This window comes from Myotis yumanensis, unplaced genomic scaffold (genome assembly GCF_028538775.1).
Source record: "Myotis yumanensis isolate MYYU_CA2020_CCGP unplaced genomic scaffold, mMyoYum1.0.hap1 SCAF_3, whole genome shotgun sequence".
NCBI classification, from domain to species: domain Eukaryota; kingdom Metazoa; phylum Chordata; class Mammalia; order Chiroptera; family Vespertilionidae; genus Myotis; species Myotis yumanensis.
In genome coordinates this window covers 172,624,498-172,637,098 of record NW_027223754.1, presented here as the reverse complement: position 1 = coordinate 172,637,098, position 12,601 = coordinate 172,624,498, and the positions used below count along the sequence as shown (strand labels likewise).

The 12,601-nt window shown below is 39.3% G+C and overlaps 1 protein-coding gene across 3 annotated transcripts in view; it reads left to right on the top strand.

The window, feature by feature from the left end:
- LRRK2 (leucine rich repeat kinase 2) overlaps positions 1-10,944 on the top strand; it is a 128,971-nt gene extending 118,027 nt beyond the window's left edge. For 2 of the 3 annotated variants that reach the window (XM_070410425.1, XM_070410424.1), the window contains exons 47-51: positions 2,567-2,751; positions 4,937-5,089; positions 6,489-6,697; positions 8,485-8,556; positions 9,151-10,944. In XM_070410425.1, the coding sequence (XP_070266526.1) occupies positions 2,567-2,751; positions 4,937-5,089; positions 6,489-6,697; positions 8,485-8,556; positions 9,151-9,272 (741 nt within the window). In that variant the 3' untranslated portion in view covers positions 9,273-10,944. The remainder of the gene's footprint in view (positions 1-2,566; positions 2,752-4,936; positions 5,090-6,488; positions 6,698-8,484; positions 8,557-9,150) is intronic. The other variant, XM_070410426.1, reaches the window with a different exon arrangement.
- The last annotated feature ends 1,657 nt before the right edge of the window (positions 10,945-12,601 follow it).

The window sequence follows — 12,601 nt, the reverse complement described above, 5'->3', positions numbered from 1 at the left end:
ACTTTCTGAGAGCAAGGATCATAAATTCTGCTTTTTTCTTTTTATTGCTTCATAAAGTCTTATACACTGTAGATCCTCTATACATACTTGCTGATTGAGTGTATGCTTTATATGAAATAAACTAAGGATAAAATGATAAATGAGATCTGATGTATAATGTGAGGAATATGAATAATTCTATTTTTATGTAAGCAAAGTTGATAATTACTTATAAATATATTGTGGAAAAAACAAAGGAAACAAATTTTAAATCAGGTTTGCCATCAAGTTTTTCTTTAGCTTTGAAGATATCATTTAACTTTCTGTTCTCTAGATTCTCATTTATCATAAGAGCATTTATTCCTCCCTCCATCCATTCATCTGTGGTTCCAACTATTCATTGAGAATTCTACCCCTTCATACTCCTTGTTATCAAAAAACTTATCATCTAACTTAGAGGCCCGGTGCACAAAAATTTGTGCACTCGGGGGGTGGGGGGGTGGGGTGCCCCAGCCCGGCCTGTGCCCTCTCGCAGTCTGGGACCCCACAGGAGATAACGACCTGCTGGCTTAGGCCTGCTACCGGGTGGCAGAGGGCAGGCCCAATCCCTAAGTGCAGCCCCTGGTCAGGCTCAGAGCAGGGCCGATTGGGGAGTTGGGGCGCCTCCCCGTCATGCACAGAGCAGGGCGGATCAGGAGGTTGCGATGCCACCCTCAGTCATGCTCAGGGTAGGGCCGATTGGGAGGTTGGGGCACCGCCCCCTGTCACACTCAAGGCAGGGTCGATGGGGAGGTTGTGGCGCCACCCCCTGTCACGCACAGAGCAGGGCTGATCAGGGGGTTGGGGTGCTGCCCCCTGTCACTCACAGTGCAGGGCCGATCAGGGGGTTGGGGCGCTGCCCCCTGTCACTCACAGAGTAGGGCCCATCAGGGGGGTTGGGGCTCCATACCCTGTCACACACAGAGCAGGGTCAATCAGGGGGTTTGGGAGCTCCCCCCTGTCACACACAGAGCAGGGCCGATCAGGGGGTTGAGGAGCTCCCCGCTGTCACTCACAGAGTAGGGCTGATAGGGGAGTTGGGGCACCGCCCCCTGTCACACACAGAGCAGGGCGGATCAGGGGGTTGGGGCACTGCACCCTGTCACACTCAGGGCAGGGCCAATGGGGAGGTTATGGCTCTACCCTGTCACACACAGAGCAGGGCCCGTGGGGGAGGGGGGTTGGGGCACCGCACCCTGTCACACACAGAGCAGGGCCGATCAGGGGGTTGGTGCACTGTACCCTGTCAAACACAGAGCCGCAGGGCAATCAGGGGATTGGGGAGCTCCCCCCTATCAGGCACAGAGCAGGGCTGATCAGGGGGTTGGGGTGCCTTCCCCTGTCACGAACAGAGCAGGGCGGATAGGGAGGTTGTGGCCCTGCCCCCTGTCACACACAGAGCTGCAGGGCGATCAGGGGATTGGGGAGCTCCCCCCTATCAGGCACAGAGCAGGGCCGATCAGGGGGTTGGTGCGCTGTACCCTGTCAAACACAGAGCCGCAGGGCAATCAGGGGATTGGGGAGCTCCCCCCTATCAGGTACAGAGCAGGGCTGATCAGGGGGTTGGGGTGCCTTCCCCTGTCATGAACAGAGCAGGGCGGATAGGGAGGTTGTGGCCCCGCCCCCTGTCATACACAGAGCCGCAGGGCGATCAGGGGGTTTGGGCGCTGCCCCCTGTCATGCTGATCCCGGTGCCGGGAGCCTCGCTGCTCCGCTGATCCCGGTGCCGGGAGGCATATTACCCTTTTAATATATAGAATAGAGGCCTGGTGCATGGGTGGGGGCCAGCTGGTTTGCCCTGAAGGGTGTCCTGGATCAGGGTGGGGGTCCCCACTGGGGTGCCTGGCCAGTCTGGGTGAGGGGCTGAGGGCTGTTTTCCTGAAGCGAGTGACTGAAGCTCCCAACCACTCCTTGTTTTCTTTTTCTTTTTTTTATTCTGGGCCAGTTTTAGCTCTGAGGCCTTGCTGCTGAAAACATCGATACAATGTTTCGGTCTGGCTGGCTTTCAGTCCGGCTGGTTTCTGGGGTTTTGTTTAGCTTCTTATTTGCAACATAGTACATAGTTGTTTAGAGTTGCAGCTGAGAGGCCGGCAAGTTAGGGGGGGAACGTTGGAGTCCGCAGTCACTGGAGCAAGCAAACCTCCCTGCTCGCTTCAGTGCCTGGCTGCCGGCCGCCATCTTGGCTGACAGTTAATTTGCATATATTCACTGATTAGCCAATGAAAAGGGTAGCAGTCGTACGCTAATTACCATGTTTCTCTTTTATTAGTGTAGATGAGAGACAGAGAAGTAGAGCAAAATATGTAGGTTATTTCCGGTACAATTTTTGCATGGAGAAGTGAAGAGCTTGGTTATAGGATGATATTTTGAATACTGGTTGAATTGAATCCTGTTTTTATAAATCCTTTGAAAAAATGTGTCCTGAATTATTATTTTAATACCTGTAACCTTATAAGATGGGAAAGTAGTCTTTAGAAAGCTTAAACTTCACAGTTTTTCATTCTGCATAGACCCAATAAACTGGATGTGTTTCCTCTTTTTGGCAAAGTGTAAAGGAGCTGCTCCTCTGAAGATACTCAATATAGGAAATATCAGCACTCCACTCATGTGTTTGAGTGAATCCGTGAATTCAACTGAAAAAAACATTATGTGGGGAGGATGTGGCACAAAACTTTTCTCGTTTTCTGATGATTTCACCATTCAGAAACTCATTGAGACCAGGAAAACTCAGCTGTAAGTTATTCCTGCATATGCAATTAATTTATCATTGTATTTGTGTTATTCTTTATAATCCAGTCAATAATGCTGTTAATAATCCCAAATGAAAATCTTTTAAAATACATAATTTATATTTCTATTATAAAATTAAACATTTATTATAGAAAACAGAAAATTCCAGAAAGCAGAAGGACATTAAAAAATCACCCAGCCTAATCAAAATTGGGGTAAATATGAAAACCTATGGTAATCTTAGGAGTATTTATCAATCTAAATGTTTAACAATTTTTTATCTCTGTATCAGAAAAGGAATTTGCAAGGCATTATTTTTATCTATGGATAATATTTTGGAGAATGTCCATTAAGTATTGATTGTAGGAAACATAGGCACTCAGGCATAAAATCCTCTGTTGATTTGATAGTCCCTCTACAGCAGAGTGAGTTATACCAATTTCAAGCAAGAATAAAATAAAATATAAATCTTGTTTCAATTTTAAGGTTGTATTTCAAGTGAATCATTGCAGGAGGTTCTTGTTGATTACATTTTTCAGTGAGAAGCACTGTACAGTGGTAGAGAAGAGCTTCAATCATAGTTCAGATATTGGCTTTGCCATGTATGGGTTATGTGAAGTTGGATAAGAACTTCTCAAATCTCCAGTTCCCTCTTACCTGAGGACTGTAATATACATTATCTCAAAGGCATGTTTGGTTGACTAAACAAGAAAATTACAGAAAGAGCTTATAAAAAAAACATGGTCCTTGTCCTTAAGCATTTACATATACAATTTAGCGTCAGGGACACACTCATACAATTTTATATTTAACTAGAGGCCCGGTGCATGGATTCGTGCACCAATGGTGTCCCTTGGCCTGGCCTGCGGGGATTGGACCAAAACCAGCTCTCCGACATCCCCAAAAGGGTCCTGGATTGCAAGAGGGTAGTTCTCAGGTGATGCACCCTGGAATCGGGCTCCCTACTCTCTGCTTCTGGTTGTGTCACCCAAGAATCGCAGCTTCCAAGTCACCACTGCTTGGTAGCTCCTGCGTTGAGCGTCTGCCCCCTGGTGGTCAGTGTGTGTCATAGCTACCGGTTTCAGCATCTGCCCCTGGTGGTCATTGCACATCATAGCTACTGGCCAGTCAGCATGTTGCTTAGGCTTTTATATATATAGATAAGATCTATAATATTACAGTAGTGGTGGAAAAAAGAATGATTAGTTTATTTTTATAGGTCAGGGAAGAATTTCACAGGAGCTGGCATTTAAGTTAAGCCACAAAGGCTAACTAGAAGTTTGCCAATACATATGGGGCCTATGTTAGCCAATCTGTTTGCAAAATATGTAAAATGCCAAATGTGCTAGGTTGAAAAATTGATATTTTAAAATGCTTGTCATTTTTCTTTATTTTCAAAGAGGGAAAGATGTGGATTTTTTCTTTCATAACTTGACTGGCTTTTGTTGATGCAAAGGTACCTTTTGCTTTAATATTTGCAGATGTTGCCACTAAAATTTATTTTAACAACTTACGTTTTATAACTCTAGGTATAGATGGCTAACACTTAATTCTTAACACTTAATGGAATTTTCTTGCCACATCATAAAGTCATTGATATGATGACATTTCCTTTAGAAACTAGGATGGTTTGGATATTTGGGCAGTATAAAATTCTATAAAGAACAAGATAAGCTCCAGCTGGTGTGGCTCAGTGGTTGACTGTCAATCTATGAACCAGAAGGTCACGGTTCGATTCCTGTTCATGGTACACGCCTGGGTTGTGGGCTCAATCCCCAGTAGAGGGAGTGCAAGAGGCAGATGGTCAATGATTCTCTCTCATCATTGATGTTTCTATCTCTCTCTCTCCCTCTTCCTTCCTCTCTGAAATCAATAAAAAATATTAAAGAACAAGATAAAACTGAAATTAAAATTAAGACCAGAAATAAACATTAATTATGATCTTTAATTTATGTTATTATCAAGTGAAAAGTATAAAGTGACCAAAAATAAGTGAAGTACCATAGTAAGGTATATATTTAGTTCATATTAGAAGAGTGGAAATAAAAACACCTGCCAATACACTAGCCTGTTTCTTTTTCAAATTGGTGTTAATATTTCATGTGCATTATGAACTCATTCAGGGTCACATTGCATGTTAAAATAGAAGAAAAATGAATAGTAATGACCTTCTTTTTTCCCCTCCTAGGTTTCCTTATGCAGCTGTCAGTGACTCTAACATCATAGCAGTGGTGGTGGACAGAGCTCTCTACATTGCTAAGAAAAATAGCCCACTTGTGGAAGTGTGGGATAAGAAAACGGAAAAACCCTGTGAAGTAATAGACTGTGCACACTTTTTAAAGTAAATTCATTGGGATTTTCTTCTAAATTTTATTTTATTAAGGAGGTCCACAAGATCCACCTCTTAACAAAATGTTAAATGTACAATATATTATTGGTGACTATAGGTCCAATGTCATTGGTTCTTTATTTTATGCCGGTAAGAGCTGTCTTTATACTTCAAATTTTACAGACCGGGCAAGTATGACTGACATTTCTTCCTTTCTCCCTCTACATAGAAAGTTGAAAGGAAAAAACAACAACACACACACCCAGAAACAAAATTGTTCATGCTTTTCAACGCCATGTCTTGGAATCCAGCAAATGTCATTTTGGAAAAAAAAAATAGGAGCATAATATTTGTGGTTTCTTCAAAGTATTATAGAGAATACTCTCTCATGAAAAAATAGTACATTATTAAAAATGACCATACTGGATGCATTGCTGGCTGTACATCTAGTAGAATTATAGTATTAATATTACTAATAGACTATGGGTCCAAAAATACTGTGTTCTAAAGTAAAATAATATAAAAATATGGGGGTGGGTGCACTGGACTGACCAATGCACTAACTAGGAGGGAGGACCAAACGTGAGCCTGTGAGCCAACTCTCATCTGATACAGCGAGTGTGTCCGAGACAACCACAGACTTGACATCAAGCACATCCTTTGTTGCTACTGCAAAGAAATAGGACCATCACCAGCCTGACTTGGTAGCCACGTTCTACTTTTGTTTTGATTTTACTGAATACATTTTTATACTCTGAAGAACATTTAGATTAGACCCTATATCCATGAAAGGCGACTTCAAAGTTTACTTTCCTAGGATCTTCTTATCTGACAGTTTTTCTCTGCTTGGGGAGGAGATTTTTGCGCAGAAATGCTGACAGTTCTGCCTGGTAAAGGGTCTCCTACCACCTGAAGATCCAAAATTATTAGGATCCTTTTATTTCTGATACCTCATTTTTGTGATGACTTATTCGTTAGCTCAGGGGGAAAATTAGTGGTTTGTATGGATATCTTTTACATATAAATGATTATAATTTTTTTCTTTGAAGCTTTTATACTTTATGGAAAGCTTTTGAAAATAACGTTTTTCCTTCTTATTGGGAAAAATGTATTCTTTTTATACTGGATTTTTATTTATAAATATTGTATTTATCGTATTGAGTTCAAAATTTCTTGAAGTTAAGGGGCTATTGTGTTATGTTTGATGATTTGTGCTTCAAGGAGAAAAATATGGCTGGGTGGTATTCAGTGTAAAGCAAAATTAGTTTTGTATAATGTTAATGATATATAATGTCTACTGTTATGTATTCATAATTTAAAATATTACATATTTGTGAATATCTGTAGACACATCTGTTTTATCAGTTAATCATTGAAAAAGCATTAATGCATACTTTCTTCATGGTTGTAGGGAGGAAATGGTGAAAGTGAACAAGGAGTCCAGACACAGTATGTCTTACTCGGGGAGAGTGAAAACTCTCTGCCTACAGAAGAACACTGCTCTCTGGATTGGAACCGGGGGAGGCTACATGCTACTCCTTGACCTTTCAACTCTCAGGCTCATCCGTATAATTCACGACTTCTGTGACTCTGTTCGAGTCATGATGACAGCGCAGATAGGCATGTGTCTTTCCTTTGGATTTTTCGCATGTTCTCTAAGACTATAAACTATGTTGATCTTTAAGTTTTTCCTTCACTTTCCAGTGTCACTTGAAGTGTCTCAGAAGTTCACCCTGTGAAGCATAAGACTGGGACACATTTTGAATAGGGTCACTAAAGAAATGGAGAGGGTAGATGCTCTCCACCCCATAAGGGAAGCAGATTATTGCAAGAGCACCCAAGTCTGGGTTTTACTTCCTCTTTTTTCTTTATTCTTAAGGTCAAATGGGAAATGGACAATGTTGAGTATTTTTTTACTTTTGCCCAAAGAAATTAAAGCAAATGTTTATTTTTATTATAGTTTAGGCTTCCCACCCTTGTTAAAGAATTCTGTTTGGCTTTCTATTCTATAAATAAATTTATATTGTTGTACCAAGATATGCTGAACTCCTTCCTCAATCTGCAAATATTGACAAATCATGATGTTTTACTCAAGACTTTATCTTTCCTTGCTCCTACTTGGCTATTTAAATACAATGAAATCGTGATGGTGCATGAAAAATATTTTCTACATAAATAATCACATTTCATTGTCTACTTTTCGCTAATTATTTGGTTTAAAATAATAATATTAGTATATTTACAAAGTTGATCACAGAAATTACATTATGGGGTTACGTTCTGTGAAAGTAGAATTTGTGTCGCTTTGGCAAATAAGTAATAAACTGTTTGGTAGGGTGAAGAAAATAGTAAATTGTTTTACAGGACTATATTAAGGAGAGACAAGTGTTTCTCCTCCCCGTCCCCCATTTTCCATGCATGGATATCAGAGTTGCCCAGGAGTTAGAATGAGGTGCTGCTAGCGATTGGTGACTGTCAGGATACAAGTCAACAAGCAGGGCAGATGGTCTGTAGTGAGTTGCTCTCTTAAGCTTATTCCTCCAAGGTGGTTACATCCTCTAATTTAATTTGTATGTACTTTGGGACCCATCGAGGTTGTTCCCTACTGACATTTTAGTGGGATTTCAATGGGCTTAATTGATTTTTAAAGTAAAGATAAATTTACATATAACATACAAGAAGGAGCATGATCTGGCTTCACCCACCTCTCTAGCCTACATCATTTGCCACATTCCTCCCAGCTCTTTCTGGTCTAGAATTCTGTTTAGTCCATCTTAAGTACCATGCTTCATGCTGCCTCAAGGGTTTGCATTTTCTGCTTAGTTAACAGAGTTACTAATTAGTAACGAATATCCTCATTAGAACATAAACTCCTTTGGGTTGGATTTGCATATGTTTGTTTACTCCTTTATTCCCAGGGCCTGGCCTCGGCCTCATACATAGAGGACTTTTGGTGACTGTTTGTTGAATAAGTTAATGAATGACCTGAGGAGAAGAATGGTTTTGTGACAGAGTATCAGTGTATCCATCCTTGCCGCTCTCCATCTAGATGCTTCCCATTTGGCCAGTGCCTTATCAAAATACTTCCACACACACAATCTTATGTAATATAACTTTTGGTGGAGGGGTGATGTATAAATATTAAACCCATTTTGCAGAAAGGTTAAGCTATTTTCTCAGGTTCACACAATTAATAAAAATTATAGAAAGGGGTAGATCACGAATTTTCTAACTTTAAAGAGTTTCTGGTCTTCTTGGAAAGCTTTTTATTAAATATAATTAGGTGTCTCTGAAAAAGTAAAATATAAATTAAATTCCAAGGTTTTGTGTCTTAAAATGTGAACTGTACATTTTTAGTCCAACTTACATTGTTTTAACAGAAAACTCCTCTTTTTTTTTTTTTTAAGGAAATCTTAAAAATGCCATGGTGGTTTTGGGATATACCTGGAAAAGTACTGAAGATATGCAACACCAAAAAGGTATGTTTAATAGGATATTGTTTTCCAAACATAGTGTGATGATATGGATGATTATAATATGTGTTTTATACATTTATAGTAAGTAATACATATGCTATAAGACTTAAAGCATTTTTAATTGATAGCTTCTTTATAGTGCAAATAATTTAGATATAAATCTTTAAAATTAAGTTTCAGTGATTTAGGGGTGTTGAATATTTATTTTATGTCAAAGTAGAGATATCAGCCATTATAAAATTAGAACTAGCCCAAATTTAAACTAAATGTGGACATTTTTCCTTGCATCTTACCTATCCATTTGATGCCTGATTTTGAACAGTGATTGAAAAGCTCTATATTTTTAAGAAAATTAGATGTTAGGTTATTAAAGGTCCATATTCTTTTTAAAAATTTAGTTGTTAGTTTAACAACTAAAAAAAAACATTTCCCAAACAGGATCTTTATATGTAAATGGCAATAATTTAGTACATTATATGTAGGTATATTCCTATATACGCATTTGTCCAAAGTAACTGAATATAAATTGATGAAGTTAAAATAAAAATACCTATGGCACATCTTTGAGACATTATTTCATTTTTTTCATCTTTCTAGAATTACAATCTTGCTTGTCTATTTGGGACATCAATCTTCCACATGAAGTGCAAAATTTAGAAAAACATATTGAAGTGAGAAAAGAATTAGCTGAAAGAATGAGAAGAATAACTGTTGAATAAGAGGGATATCACATATTTTTATCTTTGGATGGGAAAATTAATCACTTCTCTTGTAAATACTTCTTTAAAAAATGTTTACATATGAAAAGGGTATTCCCACTCTTTGAAGTAGCTCCTGTGTATATGAAGGAATGTTTATATGTTTTATTTTAAAGGTAAATATTGTAAAAATAGTTACCAGTGAAAAAGATCTATTTAAAATATAATATTATAATTCCTATGTATCCTAATTAATTTTATGAATTAAGTAATGAAAGAAAATCTGTAAAAAGTACTTAATTACAGCACTTATACTAAAATTTACAACGTGTAAAATTGTTTTGTTATCCATAATGAAGATAAACTTTATTTTACATTCTGTGCTTAAAACAAGACTATTGTTTGATTACTTTCCAGATTTTCTGCAAAGTAGATTAAAATATTAGGACAGTTTCTCATATAATATATTCCTTCAGATTGCTTTTAAATGCAGTTATCATATATGCTTGTAAATAGTCAGTGCATTTGCACTAATAAAATCCTATATTGTAATGAAAGCCAATGGGTTGCTGATGCAAACAATGCATCTTACAACTTTACTCCCTCTGAAAGAATGTGGCATGAAACCACAAAATGTACTGATGGAGAAGGCCTCACGTTGTCAAAGCCCTCATATCCTCCGTCTTTTCCTGTTTTGGTACTCTATCTGTGACTGTGGATACCCTGAGTTTTATAACATGTAAATGCAATGTTCAGTCCTTCCAGTGATAGTTTCATGCTCTTATTGTGATTCCCAGACCACTCCCCACTCCCTACTGTTTCTACTCTTCTGTGCTCTACTGTTCCTTCTCATCTCTTTTCTAAATTTTTGGCCCTGAAGATCCTATATATTCAGGTAGAAACCCTGTTTTCAGAACTGTAGAGTCCTACAATTTCCACTTAGACCACGGGGCCTAGTATACAACACTCTTTAGTTTGCTGAAGAAGAAAGGAGCTTTAGCTATGGTGGGTATACCCTAATGTAGTTTTCTTAATTATACATAAATTTTTAAAATATCGTCCTGTGGTAGGAGTATTGGGGCCAAATATATAGATGACAAGTTTTCATTTCTGCTTTAAATAGAAATATTTGGTAAATCATTTCAAACAATTCCCTATGGTTGGATTACTAGTCTATTTAGTATTTTCAGAACTGACTGGCATTTTATTATATGAAGACTTTAGATTTATTTATATTAAGGATAATCAAATTCTTTTGTGCAATTTTATTTTGTTTTGGTTTCAGGTATACGACTTAGTGGTTAGACAATCATATACTTTACAGAGTGTTCCTCTTGATATTTCCAGTACCCCAACTGGCACCATACATAGCGATCTCAACATGATTGATTATATTCCCTATACTTTTCTTCCTTTCCTGTGACTATTTTGTAACTGCCAATTCATCTCTTCATATGTTTTACGAAATGAAGGGCAATCAAATTCTTCACCTTGAAAGACTCTACTTTTCAAAGGGACCTATTTTTTAATTTGTTATATAGTTTTAAAAAGTCAGAAATGATGAAGCTGGTTTGTTCCTGTGAAATTTCTCATTGTAACTTTGTATTTATATGCATTTTTTTTTACAAAAGACAATTATGGAGAAATATGTAAATGAACATTGTATTTAAATGGAATAATAAACATTTTTTAAAGCCTGTTTGTGAATTTAAAAAATTTGTGATAATGTTTCATTTTTTCACATATAAACGATTCATAAGGAATCCATCTAATCTGAAACTTTGTATTAATCTGTGTATGGGACAATCTACTATAGGAAGTGTTAACTAAAGTTTCCTTTTGAGGATTTATTCAATTTTCTATAAGACAACTAGTTTTCAGGAATTCAGGATAAAACATGATGGGCATGATATGTTCTATTTTTAAGTTCTCACAAAGTTTTTTTCTCACTAGAAAAAATACAGGATTTTATTGTTCTCCTGTCAAAAGGCAGGTCTTTGCAGGACGGGGGAGTGAGTTGTGACAGCAGGAGGAAGCCCCTGCTTGCCAGCGGAGAGCAGTCCACAGGACCACAAGGACCCGAGTCCTGACGCAGGACCATCTTGGAGATGCAGTGGTCCGTGTTGATTGGCTTGGACTTCTTGCCACTCTGGGGGACCTCCTTCACATCCCCAGCACGTGTTGCAGTGCCTGTCAAAAGCCTTCCCACCAGCTTCTGGTTGGTGATGAGCAGCTGGGTGTAGTTCTTGACCCACTGCGTGAGCACGGAGAGGGGGCCCGGGTTCGGTTCCTCCTCTTCCCGCTTCTGCAGCTCCACGGGGTCACCTCTCCAGCATTTGCTGAGGAAGCTCATGGTGGCGGTGGCTGAGCTCCGGGAATGTTCCTGTCTCCTTCTTGCATCTGCCTCTGAAGAGACTCACAAAGTATTTTTTAAAAGAATTGTTTACTCTGAAATACTGAAACAAAAAATACACTTTTATAACAGCTGATTAAGAAACAAACAGACACAGTGACTTAAACATTTTCCTGATCAGGGCCTTAAAATAATCTGCTCATCATTATCAAAATATAAGCATTTATCTTAACAGAAAAGATTCTTTCAGGCAAGTTTTGCTTTTAAAAAAATGGAGCCCTTCATCTAACTCTGGCAAGCGCTATTGATTATGCGTGAACCATGTTAACTACAATGCAACTTTTTATCGAGAGAGGAAGACAGATATTGATGAAACACAGCAGAAGTAGCAAAAAAAGATGGTGAGCGTACAAATGTTCAGATATGGAGAAGAGATAAAGCCCCAAACCCTTGGGACTTTTCATCTCGATGTAATACATCACTGCAGACAGGGTAACGCAGCCTGGGAAATGGAGCATTTTTCATGGGGAGCCATCAGCCATACAGTAAAATCTTAACCCGTAATCACTCAGGAGAAATGGAATTCCTCATTCTCCATTCTGGCTAGTTCCCCCCTGTGGGTGCCATGGCTTCCAATAGCAAATCTGGCTGCTGATAGCACACAGATACTTGATTTTGTCCCGGTTCCTTAAGGCATTCAGAGGGTTCCTAGTGCCTTGGCTCTCAGGCAAGAAGCAGGGAAGACCCAAAGGCCTGCAGCTGAGCAGGTGTGAGTGGTGAGCAGAAGCCTGCTTCTCCTGCACTCTCCTCCCCCTGCCCTGGTTTCCCAGGAGGCGCTGCTTGGGAGAATCTCAGCCCAAGATGAAGAACAGGGAAAGGGGAGGAGTCTCAGCATCTGGGTCCTGGGGGCTGCTGCTTGGCCTCCACGAAAATCTGCTGTTCCGTGGCCATCAGGGCCTGGGAAACTAACATGGAGACCCTTCTGTGTGTCACTCTG